The sequence below is a fragment of the Stegostoma tigrinum genome, chromosome 30, assembly GCF_030684315.1.
Source record: "Stegostoma tigrinum isolate sSteTig4 chromosome 30, sSteTig4.hap1, whole genome shotgun sequence".
Classification (NCBI taxonomy): domain Eukaryota; kingdom Metazoa; phylum Chordata; class Chondrichthyes; order Orectolobiformes; family Stegostomatidae; genus Stegostoma; species Stegostoma tigrinum.
Genome location: NC_081383.1, coordinates 22,326,401 through 22,352,369, shown reverse-complemented (window position 1 = coordinate 22,352,369; position 25,969 = coordinate 22,326,401). Strand labels below are relative to the sequence as shown.

Genomic DNA, 25,969 nt, shown 5'->3' with positions numbered 1-25,969 from the left:
ACAACACCCAGAGGTCAGTGCGACGAGGACGGAATGGATTAGACGCATGCGCAGCAATGAGCGCGGAAAGCCTGGGGCGGCTGGAGCGTCCGTAAGGAGGAAGAGGAAGGTGGGTGAGAGAGGGGCAACGGGTGGGTGACGAGGAGGAGCTTGGGCAGGGGTTTGAACGGGCTACTGTTGCCTATGGCGTTAAATGAACACAATTAGAGAGGATGGTAACCGTTTTCTGCCAAATCTCATGAGGAGGAATGTAGTTTTGGGCGGGAGGGTCAAGGCTGGAGTTCGAAGGGCGGTTACCGGCCCAGGTACAGGCCGCTTCCATCCGTCTTTTCTTTAACGCTGGCAGCATCGCGTAGCCAGGGGGAGCCCGCGGTCCTACTCTGTCCATCCAACCTGCGCTGCACTGCCCCACTCCACCCCGCCCCACCCCACTCCACTCTTAGGTGACAGAGGATAAGTTGTGTATCCTGCCATCGCTCAGTCCCCTCTTATCTCTCTGTCAAACTGAATAATCCAGCCGCAGGCAGTGCCAGGGGCCCCATTACCAGCCTGTGGGCAGTGCCATTGATTGTATATCAGCCCGTGGGCAGTGCTGGGGCCCCATTATCAGCCCGTGGGCAGTGCCATTGATTGTGTGTCAACCTGTGGGCAATGCCAGGGACTGTCAGACTGTGGGCAGTGCAGGTAACTGTGTCTCAACCTGTGGGCAGTGCCAGATGCTCCATAATCAATTCAAAGGCAGCATCAGGGACTGCATCTCAACCTGGGAGCAAAGCCAGGAGCTCCATCATGAACCTGTGGGCAGTGCCAAGAAGTCCATAATCAATATGGGCACTGCCAGATACTCCATCTCAAATTATGGTCAGTACCTGGGAGTCTCCATAATTAACCTGTGGTCAATGTCAGGGACTGTATGTCAACTTGTGGGCTGTGCTATCAACTACATAAAGGGTTGTTTTCTGGACTGGAGGCCTGTGACCAGCTGTGTTCCACAGGGATTGAGACTAGGTCCACTTTTGTTTGCCATTTATATAAGCAATTTAGATGAAAATTATAGAAGGCATGGTTGGTAAATTTGTAGGTAACACCAAAATTGGTGATATAGTAGCCAGTGAAGGAGGTCATCTAAGATTACAAAGAGATCTTGATAATTTGCGTCAATGTGCTGAAGAGTGGATAAATACAAGGTATTGCATTTTGGTAAACTATCCAGGGCAGGACTTAAACAATTAGAAGTAGGGCCTTAGGTAGTGTTGTAGAACAGAAAGACCCGGTGGTTCTTTGAAGTTTACATTACATTTGGATAGGGTGGTTACGAAGGTGTTTAGCACAGTTGCTTAGTCCTTTGAGTATAGGAATTGGGATGTCATGTTGAGATTGTACAAGACATCACTCAGGCTTCTTCTGGCATCCTGTGTCCACCTCAGGGTCACCCATTTATAAGAAGGATATTATTAAGCTGGAGATTGTTCAGAAGAGATTTATCAGGATGTTGTTGGAAATGGAGTGTTTTGAGTTATATGGTGACGCTGGCTAGGCTGGGACATTTTTCACTGGAATGTTGGAGGTTGAGGAGTGACCTTATAGATGTTTAAAAAGTTATGCGGGATATAGATAAGGTGAATGGCAGGTGTTTTTTTTCGCTGGACTGGAGAATTTCAAGACAAGGGTGCATATTTTTTAATTCTTTCTTCTCTCATCTTTAAAAAGACACGAGGGGCATTTTTTTTACACAGTGGTTCATGCGTAGAATGAACTGCCGGAAGAAGTGGTGGATATAGGTACTGTTACAAAGTTTAAAAGACATTTTAGATAAGTACATGAATAAGAAATGTTTGAAAAAATATAGGCCAAATGCAGGCTGGTTGGATAATTTGCTTTGGGATTATGGTCAGCATAGACTCATTGGACCAAAGGGTTTGTTTCCATTGCTGTATGACTCTATAGCCTACAAGCAATGCCAGGAACTCCATAATCAACCTGTGGGCAAATGTCAGGAACTGCATACCAAACTATAGGTGGTGCTAGGGTCTGTATCAACCTACGGTTACTGCCAGAGACTCCATAATAAACCTGTGGGCAGTGCTCGTGACTGTAGGAAAATGTGGGTACTGCAAGGAACTGCATACAAAATCTGTGAGGTGTGCAAGGGACTGTGTGTGAACCTTGTTGGCAGTGCCAGTCACTCCATAATCAACCTGTGGGCAGTTCCAGGGGCTGTGTACAACCTGTGGCAGTGCCATGTGGACATCAGCATCAAAATCTCATTTAGTTTTTGTAACCTCTGTCATGTGCAGACATTAGCCAATTCTGGATATGAAGTCTACTTTTTTCTTTACATTCCTAACCGTCATTTAATCACAAGTCAACTGCTCTTTGCAAATAACTTCAGTTCAACCAAAATAGTTTATTTGTCATAGGAATAACACCCTTACTGATCACAGATCTATTTGTCAGCTCGACGTGTAGCTTTGATTTAAGCTACAGGAGAAAATAGATTGTGTGTTCATGGGCTAATCGCAAACAGATTGTGAGCAACTCTGTAGGAAATCCACAATAATTTGCAATACATGTGTTTGGAAGGCACATTAAATTATTTTCATTGCTTTGAATATTCTGCTGTGAAACGCAAAAGCTGAATCTATTGAGAAGGCTGAAACAGGACTGATTCAAGTTTTCAAAATCCCAGTAGATAGGGAGAAATTTTTTTTGAGTCAAAATAACAGGGAGCTGTTGAAAAATAATTTCTGATAAAACAAACATGTAGAGGGCTGAAGCTGATGATTAGGCAGAAGTGAATCATAACTGATTAATTGGGTCTTTTACATGGAATTCAGTAATGATACCACCTGAATTGGCCAATTATATTCCCTTACTTTTAGGTTTTAAAAATAAAGTTAGTACAAAATGTTAACAGTAATGAAAAAGCTTATCATATGAGGGTCATTACTTTCTCATGCTAGTGTTAAATTGTAAATTGCATTATACAGCCAGTTGAGAAGATTTTCCTCCTATCTATTTGGTTTTGTTTTAAACTGTGCTCCTAGATGTGAAAGATGAGTGTCTAACCTGCTGTTCCATCTATCTCACTGTGTGCTTGCTTTTTTTTTGCCTCATAACGGATCATAGAAGTTGAAACATTTGCACAATGGTCGTTTGTGGAAGTAATTCAGTAACCAGTTGAGCTTTACATTTGGATCTTAAGAACTGTTAGTTTCTACTTTATACCTAGTTTGTTGTAGATACTTTTCATCACCTGTTCAGACATATTAGGGCTCATCTGTTGAGCAGGTGGGACTTCAACCTAGACCTTCTGATCAAGAAAGGGAGATTCTACAACCGTGCCACGCATTGTGTTTGGGGTTAGTTTGCTTAGCTAACTGGACAGCTGGCTTGCAATGGAGGCTGCTTGTACCTGGCCTGCCCTATATGTGACTCCAGACCCACATTTGATTTCTCACTGCTCTCTTGGCAATAAATGGAACAATAAATCCTGACCCAGCTAGTGACACCCACATCCCTCATGATTTTATAATGAAGGAGAAAAAAGCTGTCCTATGATCCACTGGGTCTTTGTTGATTTAATTTGTAGCTTATGCATAGAGTCATAGAGATATGCAGCATGGAAACAGACCCTTTGGTCCAACTTGACCAGATATGCAGTATAAATCTAGTCCCATTTATCAGCATTTGGCCCATAGCCCTCTAAACCCTTCCTATTCATATACCCAAGTAGATGCCTTTTAAATGTTGCAATCATACCCACCTCCACCTCTTCCTGTCACAGCTTATTCCATACATGCGTGACCCTCTATGTGGAAAAAGTTGCCCCCCCCGGTCCCTTTTATATCTCCCCCCCCCCCCCCCCCCCCCCCCCCCCCCCCGCCACTTCACCTTAAACGTGTGCCCGCTAATTTTGGACTCCCCTATCCAGAGGAAAAGGCCTTGCCTATTTACCCTATCCATGTCCCTCATGATTTTATAAACAATGTTCTGTACAGCAGCAGCATGACCTCCTGACTCCTATACTCAAAGCACTGACCAATAAAGGCAAGCGTACCAAACACCTTCATTACCCTTTCTACCTATGTCTCCACTTGCAAGGAACTATGAACCTGCACTCCAAGGTCTTTTTGTTCAGCAGCACTCCCCAGGACCTTACCATTAAGTGTATAAGTCTTCCCCTGATTTCCCTTTCCAAAATGCAGCACCTCACATTTATCTAAATCAAACCCCATCTGCCACTATAATAATAAAATGTGAGGCTGGATGAACACAGCAGGCCAAGCAGCATCTCAGGAGCACAAAAGCTGACGTTTCGGGCCTAGACCCTTCATCAGAGAGGGGGATGGGGAGAGGGAACTGGAATAAATAGGGAGAGAGGGGGAGGCGGACCGAAGATAGAGAGTAAAGAAGATAGGTGGAGAGAGTGTAGGTGGGGAGGAAGGGAGGGGATAGGTCAGTCCAGGGAAGACGGACAGGTCAAGGAGGTGGGATGAGGTTAGTAGGTAGCTGGGGGTGCGGCTTGGGGTGGGAGGAAGGGATGGGTGAGAGGAAGAACAGGTTAGGGAGGCAGAGACAGGTTGGACTGGTTTTGGGATGCAGTGGGTGGGGGGGGAAAGAGCTGGGCTGGTTGTGTGGTGCAGTGGGGGGGAGGGGACGAACTGGGCTGGTTTAGGGATGCAGTAGGGGAAGGGGAGATTTTGAAACTGGTGGTATCAATGTGGACTTCACCAGTTTCAAAATCTCCCCTTCCCCTACTGCATCCCTAAACCAGCCCAGTTCGTCCCCTCCCCCCCACTGCACCACACAACCAGCCCAGCTCTTCCCCCCCCCACCCACTGCATCCCAAAACCAGTCCAACCTGTCTCTGCCTCCCTAACCTGTTCTTCCTCTCACCCATCCCTTCCTCCCACCCCAAGCCGCACCCCCAGCTACCTACTAACCTCATCCCACCTCCTTGACCTGTCCGTCTTCCCTGGACTGACCTATCCCCTCCCTACCTCCCCACCTACACTCTCTCCACCTATCTTCTTTACTCTCAATCTTCGGTCCGCCTCCCCCTCTCTCCCTATTTATTCCAGTTCCCTCTCCCCATCCCCCTCTCTGATGAAGGGTCTAGGCCCGAAACATCAGCTTTTGTGCTCCTGAGATGCTGCTTGGCCTGCTGTGTTCATCCAGCCTCACATTTTATTATCTTGGAATTCTCCAGCATCTGCAGTTCCCATTATCTCTCTCCCATCTGCCACTCCTTGGCACATTTGGCCAATCTGATCAAGGTCCCATTGTACTCTGGGGTAACCTTTGCTGTTCACCGAACCTCTAATTTTAGTGTCATCTGCAAAGTCACTAACCATACCTCCTACGTTCACATCCAAATCACTTATATAAATGACATAAAACAGTGGATCCAGCACCAATCCTTGTGGCACACCGCTTGGCACCTTCCAGCCTGAAACGCAACCCTCCACCACCGCCCTCTGTCTTCTACCTTCCAGCCAGTTCTGCGATTCATGTAATCTAACCTTACTAACCAGTCTATCATGCAGCACCTTACTGAAATCCATATAGATCATATCCACCGCTTGGTCCTCATCGTGTTTGTTATGTCTTCAAAAAATTCAATCACCTTAGTGAGACGCAGTTTCCCATGCACAAAGCCATGTTGACTATCCCTAATCAGTCCTTCCCATTGATAATAATTTTTAATAGGTGATATATGTCTATGCACTAAATGCAGGATGAGTAAAGCTGACATTCTGTCAATGTAATATCTTACTTTAGGTCCCCTGTATAAGTGGTGTTCCAGTGCAACTGAATCTGCACCACAATATAAATCGAATGGTTTAGACACAATACTATTCCATATATGTGGCGGATACCTTTTAACAAATGAATAAGGAGCAGAAGACAACCATTTGTCCCCTAAAGTCTGTTCTGTCATTCAATAAGATCGTGGCTGATCTACTTGACTTTTGAATTGCACATGCCCATCTACCATGAAAGCCTTTATTTCTCTTGCCCAACGCAAATCTATCTACCCACTTAAAAATAGTTAATGACCCCGACACCACCACCTTTTGAAGCAGAGTTCCATAGTCTCTTAACTCATTGAGAATAGCTCCTTACCCGTGTCCTAAAATGCCAACTTGATTTTGAAAGTGTCCCCGGCCCTTGTCGCTTCTGCAAGAGAAAACATCCTTTCCACTTCAACCTTATCAAAGTCATTCATGACGTTACATGTGTGGATCCCTAATTTAACAACTTGTGATGGTTCATATTTATTTAAGTATACATAGGTATAATTTTAAAGATCTGACACGTAAATGTTTCCTCATACTTATGAACAGCTATTTTGTAAGTCCTGCATTGCGTTTCAAATCCAAACAAATTTGACTTGTGAATGGTCTCAAGAATTGACCCCATTCACAACTTGGGAACTGCCTGCACTTCAGTCAAGTCACTCCTCACTCTTTTAAACTCCCATGGCAAGATCTCAGTCTGTTCAAACTTTCCTTATAAGATAACCTCATTCCACATATCAATCTAGTAAACCTCTTCAGAACTGCCTCTGATTCCCTTAAGTAAAGAAACTGAATACGACACAAGCTATTGAAAATGTGGCCTCAGCAATGTCATGTTTAACTGAGGCATAACATCCTTACTTATATGTTCAATTCCTCTTGAAATAAATGCAGTAATTAGTAATGTAGATAAATAATGACCATTGTTCTGTGTGGAAGAGGGAGATTTCATAAATAAAGTATGATTACAAATAAACTACGTAGTTTATTTCTGAGGAAATTCAAACTTGCTTACGTGCTTGGCATATTGACCCTAAATATTAAACCTACTGAATTGGAGAACACTTTTTTCAGTGCATCAGGGAAAACTTTCTTTTGCTCTACTACTACTCTGTTCTCTACAATTAATAAATGACTATGGAGAAATGATATATTGTTGTATGTCTGCAGGTCCTATGTAGTTCTGGGGTATAGGTTATAAAAAAAATCACTTAGCTTTAAAAGCATAGCGTCTAAGTTACTTATCACTGAGCAATCTCTACATTACTTGGCTCAGTTTTATGCCTTGATTAGTATGGATTTTTGATGTGAAAGAGAATTTCCGAAACGTTACAGAAGTAGCAGCTGAATTTCGTGGTCAACGATGACATCAGCAAGCTGCTGAGCAGCCAATCGCATTGAATTATTCTCGGACAGCAAACCAGGAAGTGCAAACCACTAAATCCCTTTTGCTTTAAATTTTTGAATTTTGCAGATAGTGAAACAGTGATTGGGTTATACGTAGGTAATGCGGATATAAGCTAAATTCCATAAACAAACAGCATGTGGAATTTCTAAATCATTTTTGAAATTACTCTTTCAAACCAGTGAGGCCACTTAGCAGTTATTATAAATATAGCGTACTATTAAAAACTGAAGTTATATATGGTTAAACAAATGTGACTTTCCAAGGTTTTTACTGTGACTCCAAGTGGAAATTCTCCTCAGTTCAATAATTTCTAACTGATTACTGGATGATGGGAAACCTCAACGATGCACCTTTTGGAAAGGTGTAGATTCACTAACAGAAACTACCGGATTTCTGCACTTAAAGACAGGAGTTATTGTGGAACAGCTTGACAGGATAGACATTGTGAGGTTGTTTCCATTAGGTGATGAATCTAAAACACAGAGGACTATCACTTAATGCTGAGATAATTTTTTTGACTCAATAGCTAATGAATTTTTGAAATTCTGTACACTTAGGTTGTGGATGTTTCTTCATTGAATATGTTTAAAGTTCAAAGTTTTGGCAAAGACTTGTAGCTTGTGTTGTGTGTGAGGTTGTTGACTTGCTCAGAGCTGCTTGTTCTAGTTCAGACATTTCACCACCGTGCTAGGTGACATCTGTGGAGCCTCCAATGAAGCGGTGCTCTTCTACTCCGCTTGGAATTTATACTGTTTGGTCCATTTTGGTGAGTAGTGTCTTTTCGGTTTGGATCTGTATCGGTTTGTATATGGAGTCCAATTCTGTATTTGTTGGTTGCATTACGGTTGGAAAACCATGCCTCTAGGAATTCCCATGCGTGTCTATGTTTGGTTTGGGGCTACTGTATTACCTTCTCCCAGTTAAGCTGATGGCCTTCATTGACTGATTGCAACGATATTAACGAGAGCTCGCCATGCCGTTTTGCTTGCTAGCTGATGTTCATGTATTCTGATGGCTAATTTCCTTCCTGTCTGTCCGACGTAATGTTTGTGGCAGTCGTTGTATGGTATTTTGTAAACCAGGTCGGTTTTGCATGTTGTGGGATTGGGGTCTTTACTCCTTGTGAGTGTTTGTTGTAGAGTGGCTGTGGGCTTGTGGGCCACCATGATTCCTAGCGGACTTGACAACAATTCTCCTAAGCCCACTCAATGAAGACCATCAGTTTAACTGGGACAAGGCAATCGTAGTAGCCCAAGCCAAACACAGACACGCATGGGATTCCTAGAGGTTGGTTCTCCACCTGTCATGCAATCAACAAACACATAGAATTGGACCCCATATACAAACCCATACAGATCAAAACCAGAAGTGACATTACTCACCATAACAAACCAAGCAGAGTAGAAGAACACAGTTTCATTGGAGGTTCCACTGATGATGTCACCTGGCATGGTGACGAAACATCTGAACGAGAACAAGCCAGCTTGGCAAGCAAGTCAGCAACCTCAAACATGTTTAAGGCTGAGATAGACAGAATTTTTGTCTCAGAATATCTTGGAGTATGGGAAGTGTGCATGAAAGTGGAGTAGAAGTCTAAGACCAGCTATGATCATATTAAATGGTAAAGCAGGTTTCAAAAGCTGCATGATCTATTCCTGTTCCTATTTCTTTTGGCCATGTGCATACTGTAGAAGTTGCTGTCAGTTCAGAACTCCTGACGAAGCTGTAGCAATTGGGTATTTAGTATTGACCAGTTGATGTTTTGGGTGTGAAAGAGGATAAAAACACTACCTGAAAGTGTTGGAGAAACCCAGAAGGTCTGGCAGCTTCTATGGAGAGAGAAGCAGTTAATGTTTCGAGTCAAAACAAACTACTTCTGAACCAAATGTCAGCACCTTCTCTTTCCACAGATTCTGTCAGACCTGCTGAGTTTCTCTAGCACATCAGTTTTTATTTCCAGTTTCTAGCACCCTCACTGTTTTACTTTTTATTATAGAGGTTATTCTACTCCAGATTGCAATCCAGTAACTTCAGCTGAAAAATTGATGAGGGAATGTTTGATGAAGACAGATTTTGCCTTCCCCGTCATAATTGACCTTCTTGATAAATGTCCCTTTATGAGAGTTCTTAAGTTACCAATAACTCAGCATGATAAAATGTGAGGCTGGATGAACACAGCAGGCCAAGCAGCATCTCAGGAGCACAAAAGCTGACGTTTCGGGCCTAGACCCTTCATCAGAGAGGGGGATGGGGGGAGGGAACTGGAATAAATAGGGAGAGAGGGGGAGGCGGACCGAAGATGGAGAGCAAAGAAGATAGGTGGAGAGGGTGTAGGTGGGGAGGTAGGGAGGGGATAGGTCAGTCCAGGGAAGACGGACAGGTCAAGGAGGTGGGATGAGGTTAGTAGGTAGCTGGGGGTGCGGCTGGGGGTGGGAGGAAGGGATGGGTGAGAGGAAGAACCGGTTAGGGAGGCAGAGACAGGTTGGACTGGTTTTGGGATGCAGTGGGTGGGGGGGAAGAGCTGGGCTGGTTGTGTGGTGCAGTGGGGGGAGGGGATGAACTGGGCTGGTTTAGGGATGCAGTGGGGGAAGGGGAGATTTTGAAACTGGTGAAGTCCACATTGATACCATATGGCTGCAGGGTTCCCAGGCGGAATATGAGTTGCTGTTCCTGCAACCTTCGGGTGGCATCATTGTGGCAGTGCAGGAGGCCCATGATGGACATGTCATCAAGAGAATGGGAGGGGGAGTGGAAATGGTTTGCGACTGGGAGGTGCAGTTGTTTGTTGCGAACTGAGCGGAGGTGTTCTGCAAAGCGGTCCCCAAGCCTCCGCTTGGTTTCCCCAATGTAGAGAAAGCCGCACCGGGTACAGTGGATGCAGTATACCACATTGGCAGATGTGCAGGTGAACCTCTGCTTAATGTGGAATGTCATCTTGGGGCCTGGGATGGGGGTGAGGGAGGAGGTGTGGGGACAAGTGTAGCATTTCCTGCGGTTGCAGGGGAAGGTGCCGGGTGTGGTGGGGTTGGAGGGCAGTGTGGAGCGAACAAGGGAGTCACGGAGAGAGTGGTCTCTCCGGAAAGCAGACAGGGGTGGGGATGGAAAAATGCCTTGGGTGGTGGGGTCGGATTGTAAATGGCGGAAGTGTCGGAGGATAATGCGTTGTATCCGGAGGTTGGTAGGGTGGTGTGTGAGAACGAGGGGGATCCTCTTGGGGCGGTTGTGGCGGGGGCGGGGTGTGAGGGATGTGTCGCGGGAAATGCGGGAGACGCGGTCAAGGGCGTTCTCAATCACCGTGGGGGGGAAGTTGCGGTCCTTAAAGAACTTGGACATCTGGGATGTGCGGGAGTGGAATGTCTTATCGTGGGAGCAGATGCGGCGGAGGCGGAGGAATTGGGAATAGGGGATGGAGTTTTTGCAGGAGGGTGGGTGGGAGGAGGTGTATTCTAGGTAGCTGTGGGAGTCGGTGGGCTTGAAATGGACATCAGTTACAAGCTGGTTGCCTGAGATGGAGACTGAGAGGTCCAGGAAGGTGAGGGACATGGATGCCTTTCAGAGAGCAGCGAAGAAATTTGGATTGCGCTGCAGGAGGAGGTCTCTTGTCATTCCTTGGATGATTATACTAATTTTGTAAAGCAAAGTACAGACATTCGACAGATTTAAGGGATGATCAGGTTTTTATGGTTTAGGACCTTGTTTTGATTCTGATAAGTTCTATCCTTGACTTTGTACTATGGTTCAATGAAATATTATTTGTACTGTGTTAAACCTGGAAGTGCTTTTGTCTGTTGTTTACATTGGGAGGTTTCTAGTGTGTCCTAGAGCTGTGATGTCGCAAGGGGTTATTCACCACTGCTGTTACAACGCAGTGAGGATGTCACAAAAATGTCATAACAAGGGGAAATTCTTTTTATGTTCAGCTACATGTCTAAGTTCATTTTGTTTTTCCTCAATAATAATTTGTTTACGCTATTGAATGAGCATGTCCTTCTAACCCATGACCCACAGGACAAATTAGGAATTGGGTAGAATTGAAACAAAATATTTTTACTTATGTTCAGACCACCTCCTTCCATCTGTGGTTCACAGAAGCATATGTTAATTAGGCGCAAGGTAGTTTAACGTCAGGCACAAACTCTATTTGCATAGATGATCATACGTCACAAATGATAGCAATTCAGTTTTCAATTACTCCTGCAATCTTACTCAGCCTTCACCTTTCTTAAACAATGTTTGCCTCGCACTAACTTATTTCTTGCATAGAAAGAACGTTGAGCTGTCAACTGCTTCAAACTCCTTTTATAAGACAATCCAGTCTTATTTAAAAGTACCTATACTTTGCATTAAAGTTCTTAATTAATTACGTATGGTTACTATCTATTTTGATCAGCCAATCTTTGCGTTCTAGTTGATGGCTTGCAGTCGAAGGTGAAACAGAACTGTTTGTTTATATTCTAGTCTAATCTTTGTTTCCCAACCTCTTGGTTTACTATAGTTCATTATAGCTATTATTGTTCATTATTAACTCAGTTCTCCTCTGTACCATTTATAATCCTGTGTTAGGTAGTCTACAATTAATATACTTCTTTCCATTTTCCCAAAAACTGTGTGAAGATCAGTATTGTAGAGCCTTTATCCACTAAAATTCTCACTTCTTTCTTCCGTTAGGATGTACAAATAATTTTATCTAATCTTAATTCATTTAACACATTTTTTGATCTGCTTTGCTATTCTTACTCTGGCTGTTAAATAGTAACTTGTATTCCTGACTTCAGTTCTTCCTCCCACTGCTGATTTTACATATCCTCCCCACATACATATTGACCAAACAACAAAAGTTGTTCTTAAAAATATTTAAATAGATGTAAAGCAGCTTGGGACATCCTGAGGTTTTAAAAGGTGCAGTAAAAATGCAAGTTTCTACTTTCTATTGTCTATCCCTGGTTTAAGTTAGCAGTAATTATTTGGACTGAAATCTGAAGTCTAACTATCACAGCACTGGAGGAATGATGCAATTTCCATTAAAATACAGTGCCAAGGAGCTGCATTTACCATACTTAGTGATATTGCTTTATTAGAAGGCTAACGTGACCCAAGTATAAGTTGATCCTTGTTCTTAGTGCCCATCCTAGATGCACACTCACATGGTCACACAAATCCAGAGGTTTTTAATTTCTTGTCTTTACATGCACTTATACAATAATTATATATCTTGACTCTGAATCCTTTCTCCAGTACCATTGATTTTATTTTCTTCCTACTGCAGTAACCACCCAAATGCCAAAGATTCACTTTTGACCTACTTCATAAGAATAGAAGTAAAACACATCTGGTTACGGTGACCCTTTTTTGTGTTCCTTCACTGATATGTAATGAGAGTCCTGTTGTTTGCAGCCAGTGGAAGTGTGGGGAATCCTAGTTCTTTTATGATTCATGAAAAGCTTCTCAGTAATTTAAGGGAAATCCCTATGCTGTAGTGCCTATACACTTGCTCAGATTATTGCCAAGATTTATTCAGCACATGTAGACTTAGCATATTGTTCCAGCCATCTTAAAGGATTTTGCTAACATGAATGCAGTGTGTGTTGGTCACCATTCGGTTGGACTAATAACATAGTTTGTATTTGCTCCTGCAAAGTCTGGCAATCATAGTATATCTGACTGTAGATGCACTGAATGTACAGTTTAGTATCCACTATGAAAGTGTGAAAGCATAATATGACGCAAATTGATAACAACTTGCACAAATGAATGTTATGGCGTTTGCTCCGAGGAGAACTACATGGTTAGTGATTAACCTTCTTTGAAGTTTTCAGTCTGTTTTTAGTACGTAGTCATACCCAAGTAAACGGGATGAGCATCATATTTATGAAGTTGACTGCTGGGACTGAGTTCATGAGAAGCACTAACATTATATAAGTGAAAAATACAGCCCAAAATTTTTGTGGTACTTGTTTGAAGATGCTATTTCAGGCATCACTAAGCTGTAAGTTTTGTATCATTAGTGTGGCTTCTAGGATGTAGTCTCCACAATCTGGTCACAGCTAGGTCATTTATATGTAGGTTAAAAAGGGGTGGTGGTAGAACAGATCCCTGAGGGAGGTCATTAAGTTGATATCTTCTTCAGCTTGTCTGATCACTCATGTTTGACTCTAAAACTCACAGCAGTATTTCAACCAAGCAAGTGTCTAAACATATCAAGACTGTTGATACTTTAGCTGCTAGATTAAGATGAAATGATTGGTTGTTTAGACAAGATTCAAATTAAAGTATTCTTTTTAACTGCCCACAATATAGAAATGATTCCATAAGTCTAAGTCGTCGGTCATTCGTGCCACTTTCTCTCAGCGACTGAGCTGAGTATGCGGCCAATGAAGAAAGTAGTGTACTCTAAGCCTGCTTAAGAAAATAATTGAAATTTTCTCGGAAGCAATTCAACTGGGAAGTTCCCTAACTTTCCCAGATTAATATGCTAAACTGGTATCTGGATTTTCCATGCCTCCATGTTACATCACATAATTAGATAAGAAAATTAAAGCTATAAAACATAGAGGAACCAGGAAGACCACACACTATTGTCAAAAGCAGCTGGGTGGTGTATGAGCTGTTCATTACATCCTTTTGATTGACCTTTGTTATTACAGCTTCTGTTTAGGGGCATAAAATTAATCTTAAGAAAAGTGATAAACATAAATATGCTGTTTTCAAATTAAATTTGATTGATTATAAAAATTTGGCAGTGGTGGGAGTGAGTTTTTGCATGAGAAGGTAGGTGCTTGTAGCATTTTTTTAATATGGGAATACTATTTGTCATCACTTAAAAGTTGTTGTTGGCTGTTAACCAAAAGCCTAGCTGTTCCAGTAAAAAGAAATTGATAGCCTGGGGAAGGGTGATTCCTGGTTTGATTACAAGTTTAAAAATTCTGGGGAGAACTTTGCAATGGATTCAGCTTTGAAGCCATGTAAGCCATACATTCTTCAGGTTTCCTTTAATTTAATGGCAATCATTTTTAACAAACCAATAGGCTGAAGATTAAAGCTGCAAAAATGCATCCAATTGCTGCTTAAGGAATAGATATCTCCAAATTATCAGAAGTAAAATAATATTTGTAAAAATAGAAATCAATCTGGCAGAAGAAAGAATTTTAAAATTCTTACTCCTACTATTTGGCTTTTCAGTAGTTGTCACTAAATAGCTAATGTGCCATAACATTTAAAGTGAGCATCTCACCTCAGGAATATGATAAATTGTTTTAATTTTTCTATTTTAAAACAATTTGTAACATCTTTCAAAAGACAAAAGACATTTTTCAGAACCAAGCTGTAGATGACAGAATTGGGAAAATTCAATGCCCTAAACTGTTGTCAGTGCTCAAACTGCGTTCTAACAAATACTTTGTATAATTTACACTCAAATCAATTGCTGAATGGTGGCCCAGTATTCCGTAAAGATGAGATGAAATGTGAAAAGACATGAAAATTGCCGAGTTCCATTGTAGTAACTCAGTTGTTCTGTAATCTCTAAGTCCTCCAGCATGCATGTCTGTATTACATGTAGTTTTATGCTTCAAGTGAGAAATCATGTCAAAGTACCAACAGTGAGTGTAAATCCTCTCCAATTCATTTTGAAGGTGTAGTGGTCTACTTGTTTACATTTGTTCAGTTTAAGAACTTGGTAATGAAACAAGTTCTAATCTTTCTGTACCTTGATTTATTTAAGAGCAGCTCTGTCATTAATGTTATTTCAGTGGTAAAGTAAATCATTTTTTAAAACGTAACATACACTTGTCCACTGAGGGTAAGTGTGATTTGTATGTTCTTCTGTTTTAAGGTCCTGAAAGGGCTAGAAAAATGAAAACTAAATTAAAATATCAAAAACTAAATTCTCTGTCTCTGGGAGGAATAACATTGTCAACAACAACATTAAATTGTACTGTAATATGAATTATAATAACATTCTAACATGACTCAAGTTTGTTTCCTATATTTTTCACAGAATTGAAGACTTATTGAATGCAAGCAACTTCACAACAGACGAATTTTGGTCTTGGAAGAAACATAATTGCCTTGAGTGCCAACCTTATTGTGAAGACTTGCTCTTGATAATTTTCTCAGTGGTTTTAACATGGCAGTGGCCTTGAAACAGGTGTTCAATAAAGATAAGACTTTTCGTCCAAAACGTAAATTTGAGCCAGGCACACAGAGGTTTGAATTGCACAAAAGGGCACAAGCATCGCTGAATGCTGGATTAGATCTGAAATTGGCAGTGCAACTCCCTTCAAATGAGGATCTCAATGACTGGGTTGCTGTACATGTGGTAGATTTTTTCAACCGTATTAATCTCATTTATGGAACTGTATCAGAATTCTGCACAAATGACACATGCCCAATAATGTCAGGAGGACCTCGATATGAATACAGATGGCAAGATGAGAATAAATACAAAAAGCCTACTGCACTGTCAGCACCACAATATATGAATCTCCTTATGGATTGGATTGAAACCCAAGTGAACAATGAAAGCATATTTCCAACCAATGTTGGTGAGCTGAAACAATCAAATACTAGTTATGCTTTTCATTTGTTCTTTGTCAGTGTTCTCTGAGTAAATGTCATTTTGAACTATTTACTAAACCATAACTATTTATCAATAAGCTAAAATATTTTGTAAATCATAGATAATCAAGTGCCTGAATCACTTTACATCACAAAAGTCATTTATCCATTCAAAACTGAATTGATGGTGGAATGTAAGAGGGGGCAGCTACACACTACATGTTAATTGATAAAGCAATGTCTGGTGAACGAAAGTTTTACATTTCAATAATGTTGATTGGCCTGCCACCATTTCAATATTGAGTTTGCATGTTCTGCCAGGGTGTCGTCTGGGTACTCCGGTTTCCTCCCATATTTCAAAAGTCTATAGGTTAGTTGGATTGTCCATGCTAAAAATTGCTCCATAGTGTCCAGGGATGTGCAGGTTGGGTAGGTTAGCCATGATAAAAAAGCCCATGCAGGATTACAACGATGGTGTGGAGGGTGTGTCAGTCTGGGTGGAATGCTCTTCAGAGGATCAGTGCAGACTCAAAAGGCTAAATGGACTTTGTCTCGGTAGAGACTCTATGATCACTTGTTTCTTATTCTAATTCCAGTGTAACTTACAGAAAATTTGCTGCAAACAGATTGGGTTCATTTATTTTATTCCCTTTGCGTTTGTCAGACTGGGGTTTAATTTATGACTGTACTAAGTGGTATGTAGACCATAAACTACAGAGACAAAGCAAAAAGTGCACGATAGCAATATTAGCAAAATATCAACAAGGAAATAAGAGTAGAACATTCAGCCTGAAGCCTGTTCCATTGTTCAGTTAGATCCCTCTTAGATCATGGTTCTGCGGTCCTCCTTACTCTTGCCAAAACAAATCTATTTTGAAAATTTCAATGAATTTACTTACAACTTTGGTAGGGAATTCCAGATTTCTAAAACACTATCAACATTGCCGTGATGAGAGGTGCCAGTGTTGGACGGATTCAGAAGTCACGTGACACCAGGTTATTTAAAATCACAAGCTCTTGGAATGCTGGTCCTTCATCAGGTGAAGTGATGCACCCTGGCGCAGAATTTATAATCAAAGAGATCAAAAGACAGTACAAATGGTCTGAGTGGAGTGGTGACAGGCTGATTAAAAAGTGTCTGCAGGTGATCAGGAGTGTCAGACACTGTGAGTGAAGGGATGACCTATTATCTAATTAATAGAGGCAGAGAGATTATTATGAAAAAATAAAAGTAAGGTGGTGCTAGAGACAAAGCAAATGACTGGAATAACATGATAGGTATAAGAATTGCATGCTGACCCACCATACTGTTCTGTATCTGTAGCTACATGACACCCCACCACACTTCTCTGTAAAATTTTCCTTGCAGTCCTGTTTTGATACCATCCCCTTGATAACTTGTTATGATCGCTCTGCCTTAATTGTACAGTTTTAGATTACCTTTTACTTTGGTTAGACCCATATACCCTGACTCTTACACCTATCATATGTGCTTCTTTTCACTTCACCTGACGAAGAAGCAGCTCTTCGAAAGCTGTGATCTCAAATATTCTGTTGGACTATAATCTGGTGTTGTATGACCTCTGACCCTGTCAAAATTGGATATGTACTGTTACTGATTTTTTTTTTAAAACTCCTCCTTGTATTTTAAAATTTGAATCCTGCATTACAAATATTCGGTTATATGTAATACTAGGCGAGAGATTGGTCTGATGCACAGTGGTTCAAGCAAATGTACTCTGAAAAGTGCGGGTTTAAACATGTTATTTCCAATTGTTGTTCACTATACACGCATAAACTGTATCACAAACTTCAAATACAGTGTAAAGTTCCTGTCTATACTATAGAAATGGAGCTTCTTGCACCATTTAACACTAGTAAGAATGTTAAATTATATTTTTTTTCTCTTAGGTACCCCCTTTCCTAAGAATTTTCTGCAAGTGTGCAAGAAGATCCTTTCTCGCCTTTTCCGTGTTTTTGTCCACGTCTACATCCACCACTTTGACCGGATTGGCTTTATGGGTGCAGAAGCGCACGTTAATACTTGTTACAAGCATTTTTACTACTTTGTTACAGAATTCCATCTAATAGACAACAAAGAATTAGTACCACTGGTACGTTGCTCTACAGATAATTTTAACAATGAGGTTTGTTTGATAGATTTCTTCTGAGATCAGTGCTTTCTGGGTCTATTAGCCACTCCTTTATTGTAATTTTAAGTATAGTGTAATGCTGTTTATAGAGGGATAATAATGTGGTTCCTATAAAAAATGAGGCTACAACGTGGGGACTGGTAGAAAGCTGAAGTTCGCAGATTTGGAAATGCTTTTTCATCTTTATACATAGGCATGTTTGAACATTTGGTCAAACGGGTGCTGCAACTGTTGAATTTCTGTCAGGTGGGATTTTTTGATTGCATTTATCCAGGTTTCATTCACGAAACCATTAATCCTAATGTCTCCAAATGTGACTCGGCATCAAATTCCGTTTGCTAACATACTTGGAACACAATATGTTGAGGGCACTACAAGTATAAACTAATATTGATCAGTAGACATGTTTGAATGAGTCAGTTGGCAAGAATTAGAATCTCCTCATAAATATGTGGGGAGCAGCAAATATTTGCATAAAATGTACAGATTACCACCAACCTAATCACACCGTTGAAACATAACGTACCTCACTGGTTCAACCAGTTGGAGTTCCAGGTTTCTGCAGTAGCCTTCTGGCTCTTTTCAACTCAATGGCAAATTACAATATGCACTAACTCCTAAACACTGAAAAATTAGAACACTGAATTTTATAAATTCTAAAAATATTTGGAGAACACAGTGCAACAACATATTAGTCAGCCACATCGAATTACATCGCATTCTTGGAACCATATACATAAGAGTTCATGAGTATTGAATAGTCACTAATAAATCCAGGAGGGGATTTGTGAAAAATTTCTTTACCCATTGGGTTGGAAGAATGTGAAACTTGCTACTATAATGAGTTCTTTTAGTGGAAACATATAAGGAGAAGGCAAACACACATGCGGCAGAAATAGAAATAGGAATATATGTTGATGGGGTTAATCCGAGTAAGATTGGGTAGAAGCTTATGTAGAAGATAAACACTGACATGGATTTGTTATGTGGAATAGTCTTTCTGTGCTTCAGACTCTGTGTAACCTCATGAAGAAGTGAAACTAGGATGTCTTAAAATGTACTAAAATTATTGGTTAAAGCTCTGGATATCACTGAAACCAGTTCCATTTTTAAGCATAGGTAGCGGGAACTGCAGATGCTGGAGAATCCGAGATAACAAAGTGTGGAGCTGGATGAACACAGCAGGCCAAGCAGCATTTTAGGAGCACAAAATCTGACATTTCGGGCCTAGACCCTTCATCAGAACGTCATCTGATGAAGGATCTAGGCCAAAACGTCAGCTTTTGTGCTCCTAAGATGCTGCTCGGCCTGCTGTCTTCATCCTGCTCCACACTTTGTTATCTCCATTTTTAAACAAAGGTGCATTGTCTAAAAGATTAAGGAGGATAACATGCTATAAGTAGCATGGGTGAATACCCTCTATAATCAAATGATAGGCTTGCAAGTCTCTTTGCATGAATACTTTGAAGAAATAGAATAGTGCTACATAAAACCAAATTAAATAGAGATTTAGTATGTTTCATTGGACCTTTTAATGATTTGAAAAGTATTTTTAATGATTATGAAGCCTCCAGAATTACATTCGCAAGCACAGTGTGTATATTTTAAAGTAAGGACATGCTGGGAATAAGGATGGTTCAACACTGAAAGTAAGAGGATACACAAGAAGTTTTAATTATTTCAGTTGAGAAATGATACTTTCTGCTAAAGATATACCTTGCTACAGATTACTACTATTGTTTTGTAATAGGAGTTCTACAATTGTGATATAAAAAATAATGATTCTGCAGGAGCTGACTCAGCAATGGAATTGATTTAAATTTTGATGTATGTATATTTATTCCAGAATTTAAGTTTGCTGTTCAGATCCAAATGACAGATTCTTTAATTTATCTAGTCAACTAATTATAAGTTTTGTTAACAGTAAATTGCTGGCCAGGGCTTATTCTCTGATTTTTTTTATTACAGCGAATATTTTGTGTACCAGGCGATGAAAGAATTATTAATTAAAATTCCAATGGTGAAATGACCACAGAACACAGTCTGTAGATTAAAATACTTCTTGTCCAAATTTTGTTAAATACTGCCTCTGTAAAACATGGCCATGCTATACTGTCAACTTACAGCTTCGATTTCCTTTCTTGAGTGTTGATTAGGGTAATACAGTTAAAGGGCCTTTTTCTGTCAATTCTGTGCTGTTCCAAAGCAACCACTCAACTATTCCTGCATTATTTCCCAACACTTGGCCCATAGCCTTGTATGCCTTGACATCAAAAGTGCACATCTGTATACTATCTAAATATTATGAGGGTTTGTGACTCTACCACTCTTACATGCCGAGAGTTCCAGATTCCCACCACCCCCTAGGTGAAAACACATTTCTTAGCATATTTCTCTGTAAACCTCCTGAGCTCTACCTTAAATCTATGCCCCCTCGTCATTGATCCCTTCACCAAGGGGAAAGGTTCCTTCCTGCTGACCCTATCTGTGCCCGTCATAATTTTATACATCTCAATCATGTTTTCCACTCCAATTTCTCTTCATACCTAAAACTCTCCAGCCTAGACAACATCCTGGTAAATCTCCTCTGTACCTTCTCCAGTGGAAACACATCCCTCCTATAATGCACACAGTTCTCTAGCTGTGGTCTAACTAGCAGTTTATACATTCCAGCATATCCTCATTGCTCTTAAATTCTGTGCCTCGGTATAAGTATCCCAAATACCCTCTTGACCTTTTTATTTTTCTGTCCTGCTACCTTAAGGGACTGGTGGACGTGCGCATTAAGGTCCCTCTGATCCTTTGTTCTTCCAAGAGTACAACCATTCATCGTGTATTCCCCTGATTTATTTGTCCTGCCCAAATATATCATCTCATGTTTATCCAGATTGAATTCCATTTGTCACTGTTCAGCCTCCTGTAATATAAGGCTATCCTCCACAATTTACCACCCCAATAATTTTCTTATCAACAAACTTACAGATCAACCTAACCATGTTCAAGTCTAAATCATTTATATAAGCCCCAAACAGCAAGGAGCTCAACACTGATCCCTGCAGAGCTCCACTGGACATGGGTTTCAAGGCACAAAAGCACCCTTTGACTATTACCCTCTGCTTCCTGCCACTCAGTCAGTTCTGGATCCAATTAGCTAAATTTTCTTGGATCCTATGGGTTCGTACCCCTGCTGTAATTCTCCCATGCAGGATCTTATTAAAAGCCTTGCTCAATTCCAAATAGATTGCATCAAATTCAAATGCCCTCATCCACACACCTGGTCACCTTTTCAAAAAAGTAAATCATGTTGGTCAGACATGACTTCCTCTTAACAAAACCATGTTGACTGTTCTTGATTAATCCCTGTCTTTCCAAATGCATATTAATTCTGACCGTCAGAATTGCATCTGATAGTTTCCCCATATATCACTGAGGTTAGTTGACCTTAAGGTAAAAACTATAAGGCATTGTGTTTAAGACCAGTTCCTCTTGTTTCATTGGGTGAATCATGTAACAAAAAAGAAAGCCAGAATTCCTTGGTGCAGCTCTGCTGGTACATTCTATTAATATCAACCAAAAAAACTTCGGAAATTCCTACTTAGGCATTATTTTTCTTTGTTGTAATTGGTTTTCAAAACACTAAATCATATGAAAAAGCATTTCACAAATGATTGAGAATGTATTAATTCTGTTTCTGCTTCACTAAAGAATCATGGTTGTCTTTAGGCCATTTGTGGGACCAAGGGGAGCAGGACTAAATATCCAAAGATACCCATCCTATTGAAAGGACAGGCAGAAGGGCAAGATGGGTGGAGGGTGAGGTTGCCTTGTTTGTAAAAAGTGAGATTAAATTTATAGCAAGAAGCTATATAGGCTCAGAAGGTGTAGAGTCTGTGTGGGTTGAGGTGAGGAGCCCCAAAGGGAAAAAAGACATTGATGAGAGTTATGAACTGGCCTCCTAGCAGTAGTCTTCATATGGTGCATAAAACAAATCAGGAGATAGAAAGAAAAGGTATGTAAGAAAGGCACTATTACATTAATCATGGGGAACTGCAATATGCAGGTGGACTGGGAAGATCAGGTTGGTAGTAGATCCCAAGGAAAGGAATTTGTGGAATGTCTCTGAGATGGTGTCTTTTTTTGGAGCAACTTGTAGTAGAGCCACATGGGGACAATAATTCTGGATTTGGGTGATTCGTAAAGAGGCAGACTTGATTGGGGAGTTTAAGGTGAAGAAACCCCTAGGGTCCAGTGACCGTAATATGACAGGATTTACACTGCTATTTGAGAAAGAGAGAGAGAAGTTTGAATCTGATGTTACTGTATTATAATTGAGTAAAGGTAACTACAAAGTCACGAGGGACGAACTGGCAAAAATTGTTTCGAAGGGAAGCTGAGCAGGTGAGACTATGGAGCAGCAACAGCAAGAGTTTCTGCAGGTATTTTGGGAGCGCAGCAGAAATTCATCTCCAAGAAGTAGAAAAATACGAAGGGGAGGACAATAAGGCTGACAAGGGAAGTCAGGGTTAGCATAAAAGCAAACAAAAAAAAACATGCAATATAGTGAAGATTAGTGGGAAGTGAGAGAATTGTGAAGCCTTTAAAAACCAGTATAGAACAACTAAAAAAGCAATAGAGGGGCTGAAGATGAAATATGCAGGTAAACTAGCTGATAATATAAAAAATGCGAGATGTTTTCTTTTTAGATATCGAAAAGGTAAGAGAGAGGCAAGTGTAGACATTGGACCATGAAAAATGAGACTAGCTAAGTAGTAATGGGAAACAAAGAATTGGCAGAGGAACAGAATAGGTGCTTTGCATCAGTCTTCACGGTGGAAGACACCAGTAGCATACCAGAACTTCAGGAGTCAGGACAGTGGTAGGTGTAGTGGCTATCATTAAGGAGAAAGTGCTAGGAAAGCTAAAACGTCCGAAGGTGGATAAATCACCCAGATTGAATGGATTACACTCCCAGATTCTGAAGAAGAAGGCTGAGGAGATTGTCTGGGCATTGGGTGGTGATCTTTCAGGAATCACTGGAATCAGGGAGGGTCCCAGAGGACTGGAAAATTGCTAATTTAACATCCCTGTTTAAGAAGGGAGGGAGGCGGCGACAGAAAATTTTAGGCCGGTAAGATTTCAGAGTCCATTATTAAGAATGAGATTGTGGAATGCTTGGAAGTACATGGTAAACTAGGGATGAGTCAGCATGACTTCATCAAAAGATCATATTTGACCAATCTGTTAGAATTCTTTAATGAGGTGAGAAGCAACTTAGTCAAAGAGTGAGCAGATGTCGTCTGTTTGGATTTCCTTTGATTAGGTGCTACGCAAGAGGTTGTGAAATAAGATGAGAGCCCATGATGGTAGGGGGAAGGTACTAGCATGAACAGAAGATTGGCTGACTGGCAGAAGGCAGACAGTGGGGATAAAGGGGCCTTTTCAAGATGGCAGCCAGTGACTAGTGGAATTCCACAGGGTTCAGTGTCGGAACCACAACTATTCATGTTAAATATTACCGAACTGGACAAAGAAACTGAGAGCATTGTTGCTAAATTTACAGATGATGCAAAGATAAGTGGATGGATGGGTAGTGTTTGAGGAGGTGTGGAGGCCACAGAAGGACTTGGACAGGCTAGGAGATTGGGAAAATATGTGGCAGATGGACCACAATATTGAAAAATGTGACATTATGCACTTTGCTAGGAAGACTCAAAGCGTAGACTATTTTCTAAGTAGGGAAAGGCTTTGGAAATCTGAAGCACAAAGGGACTTGGGAGTCCTAGTTCAGTATTCTCTTAAGGTTAACATACAGGTTCAGGGTTGACAATTATGAAGGCAAATGTAATGTTAGCATTCATTTCGAGAGGGTTAGAATGCAAGAGCAGGAATGTACTGCTGAGGCTGTACAAGGCTCTGGTCAGACTGCATTTGGAATATTGTGAGCAGTTTTTGGTCTCCTGTCTGGATAGATGTACTGGTCGTGAAGGGAGTCCAAAGGATGTTTAGAAGAATGATACCAGGGATGAAGTGCTTGTCATAGGATAAGCGATTAAGAGCTCTGAGTCTGTATTCAGTGCAGTTTAGAAGGACAAGAGGGATCTGATTGAGACTTACAGAATACTGAGAGACTTGGATAGAATGGACATGGAGAAGATGTTTCCACTAGTAGGAGAGACCAGGACCGGAGGGCATAACCTCAGAGTGCAGGGATGACTCGCTGGATCTGAGATGAGGAGGAAGTTCTTTAGCCTGAAGGTCATTGATCTATGAAGCTAATTGCCACAGAAATCTGTGGCAGCCAAGTCATAGAGCGTATCACGACAGATGGATAGGTCCCTGATTAGTAAGGGGAACATGGGTTACAGGAAGAAGCCTGGAGAATGAGCTTCAGAAACATATCAGCCATGATTGAATGGTGGAGCAGACTTGATGGGCTGAGTAGCCTAATTTTGCTCCTTTATCTTTTGGTCTTATGGTCATACTTCCCAATATGCCTGTGTCAACTCTTTGCGACAGTTGTCCAAAACTAATTGTATTGATTCACTCTGTGCCCATAGAAATGGTTTCTTCCTTTGTGACCTTTAAGGGTAAAATATCTTAAAAAAAAATCTGAGATTCAACTCCTGTCTGTGGAAAATATTCCATGGTCCAAAAGGTTTACGTTAATGTTACAAAGCTATCACTACCCACTGAAAAAAATCTTTTGTTTCTTTTCCAGAAGGAGATGACTATGCAAATGTGCCATTGAGAAAGGACCTGCTGACCACTTATTGAAGAAGCTTTTTCATTCACTTATTGAAATGGATGTTCTTACACAAAAGAAATCCACTTGAAAGAAAACTCTCTCCTGTTTCAAATAATGTTTAAATGTGAAAGATACAAATTCCTAACATGGAATTTTCTATATCAATAGAAAACTGTAATGTTTGCAGAAAATTCTATAAGGTGATGCAGCTACCTGGAGCAGTTAATTGCTTAAATTTTATAACTACTCTAAATTGCATGATATTGTAGTTATATTGATGCACAAATGAAGAGAAAATTATAGCTTTTCTATTTTAATTATTCTGCTGGATATAAAGATTTATTAACTTTTTGTAGTTATTTGTGAGTGAAGCGCATTTGAATGTATGAGAAAAGATAAGGCACTATTGAAACGAGCTAATGTAAGTCTTTTTCCATGCCTTTTAGAAATGAATATTTCAATTTATTTACTTGCACAATTCATGTGCTGATGTAATGAAAGGGTCTGGCTGGTGCCAGAAAACCTTTGGCAGAAGCAATTTGCAATATTCCATGCAGATTTCACTTCTCTGAATATCCTAAACAACTGGTTTAATCAGAAATTCCTTATAAAAGAATTAACCTGTGATGGTACAATCAGCAATGCTGGCTTGCAGACAAGAAAATCTGTAAATGTATGGTACATAGAATATCACCGAACAAGAAAATTGCTTGTTTTTTTTTTAGAAAAAATCTTTTTAAAAATGAATGATGTACTTTTTTAAACTAGTATTTCTTTCTTAAAGCTTGACTGTTCATAAATACTGAATACAATGCAGTTTTCCTAGTTTCTGGGGGCACCTGTGGTGTAAAGAAATTCTCTTTAAATTGTTGTATTTTATATTTTATCTATTTGTCTTCATACATTTCATGATGTGATTAAATCTCTTACAGTCTGAATTATTTGAATAGTTTTCTTTGCACTTAATTCTAAGAGATTTTGCTTTCAGATTAATGTCATATTGTTGAAACATTAGCATTTTAGATTTTTCTTTCTCAAATTCTAACTGTTGTATGTTCTTTCTGGTGATTTTTTACCATGAACGCAAAGGAATGCATTTTTTTTGTGGGACTGAGAGCACAACAGAATATTAATCATAATGTAGGTTAGATTATGTTAGAACTTCTGGATTTCATCAGCTGTTATGTTTGTAAAATATGTAGGAAATAGAATTTAGGGACAGGAGTATGCTAACTGTTCATTGTGTTAATTGCCAGGGATAGGTTCCAATGAATGTTGCTCATTCCAAACCAAGCTGTAAGAA

At 40.5% G+C, this 25,969-nt stretch overlaps 1 protein-coding gene across 2 annotated transcripts; it reads left to right on the top strand.

Annotated features, from left to right (window-relative positions):
* Positions 1-25,604, top strand: mob3a (MOB kinase activator 3A). Of its 2 annotated transcripts, none has more exons than XM_048559781.1 (4): positions 1-109; positions 15,209-15,755; positions 17,680-17,882; positions 24,640-25,604. In XM_048559781.1, the coding sequence occupies exons 2-4, from the start codon at positions 15,338-15,340 to the stop codon at positions 24,667-24,669; spliced, it is 651 nt and encodes a 216-aa protein (XP_048415738.1). In that variant the 5' UTR covers positions 1-109; positions 15,209-15,337; the 3' UTR covers positions 24,670-25,604. The 2 variants fall into 2 exon arrangements, with proteins under 2 accessions (XP_048415738.1, XP_048415737.1); XM_048559780.1 differs by having other exon boundaries at positions 17,680-17,915.
* Positions 25,605-25,969: the final 365 nt, after the last annotated feature.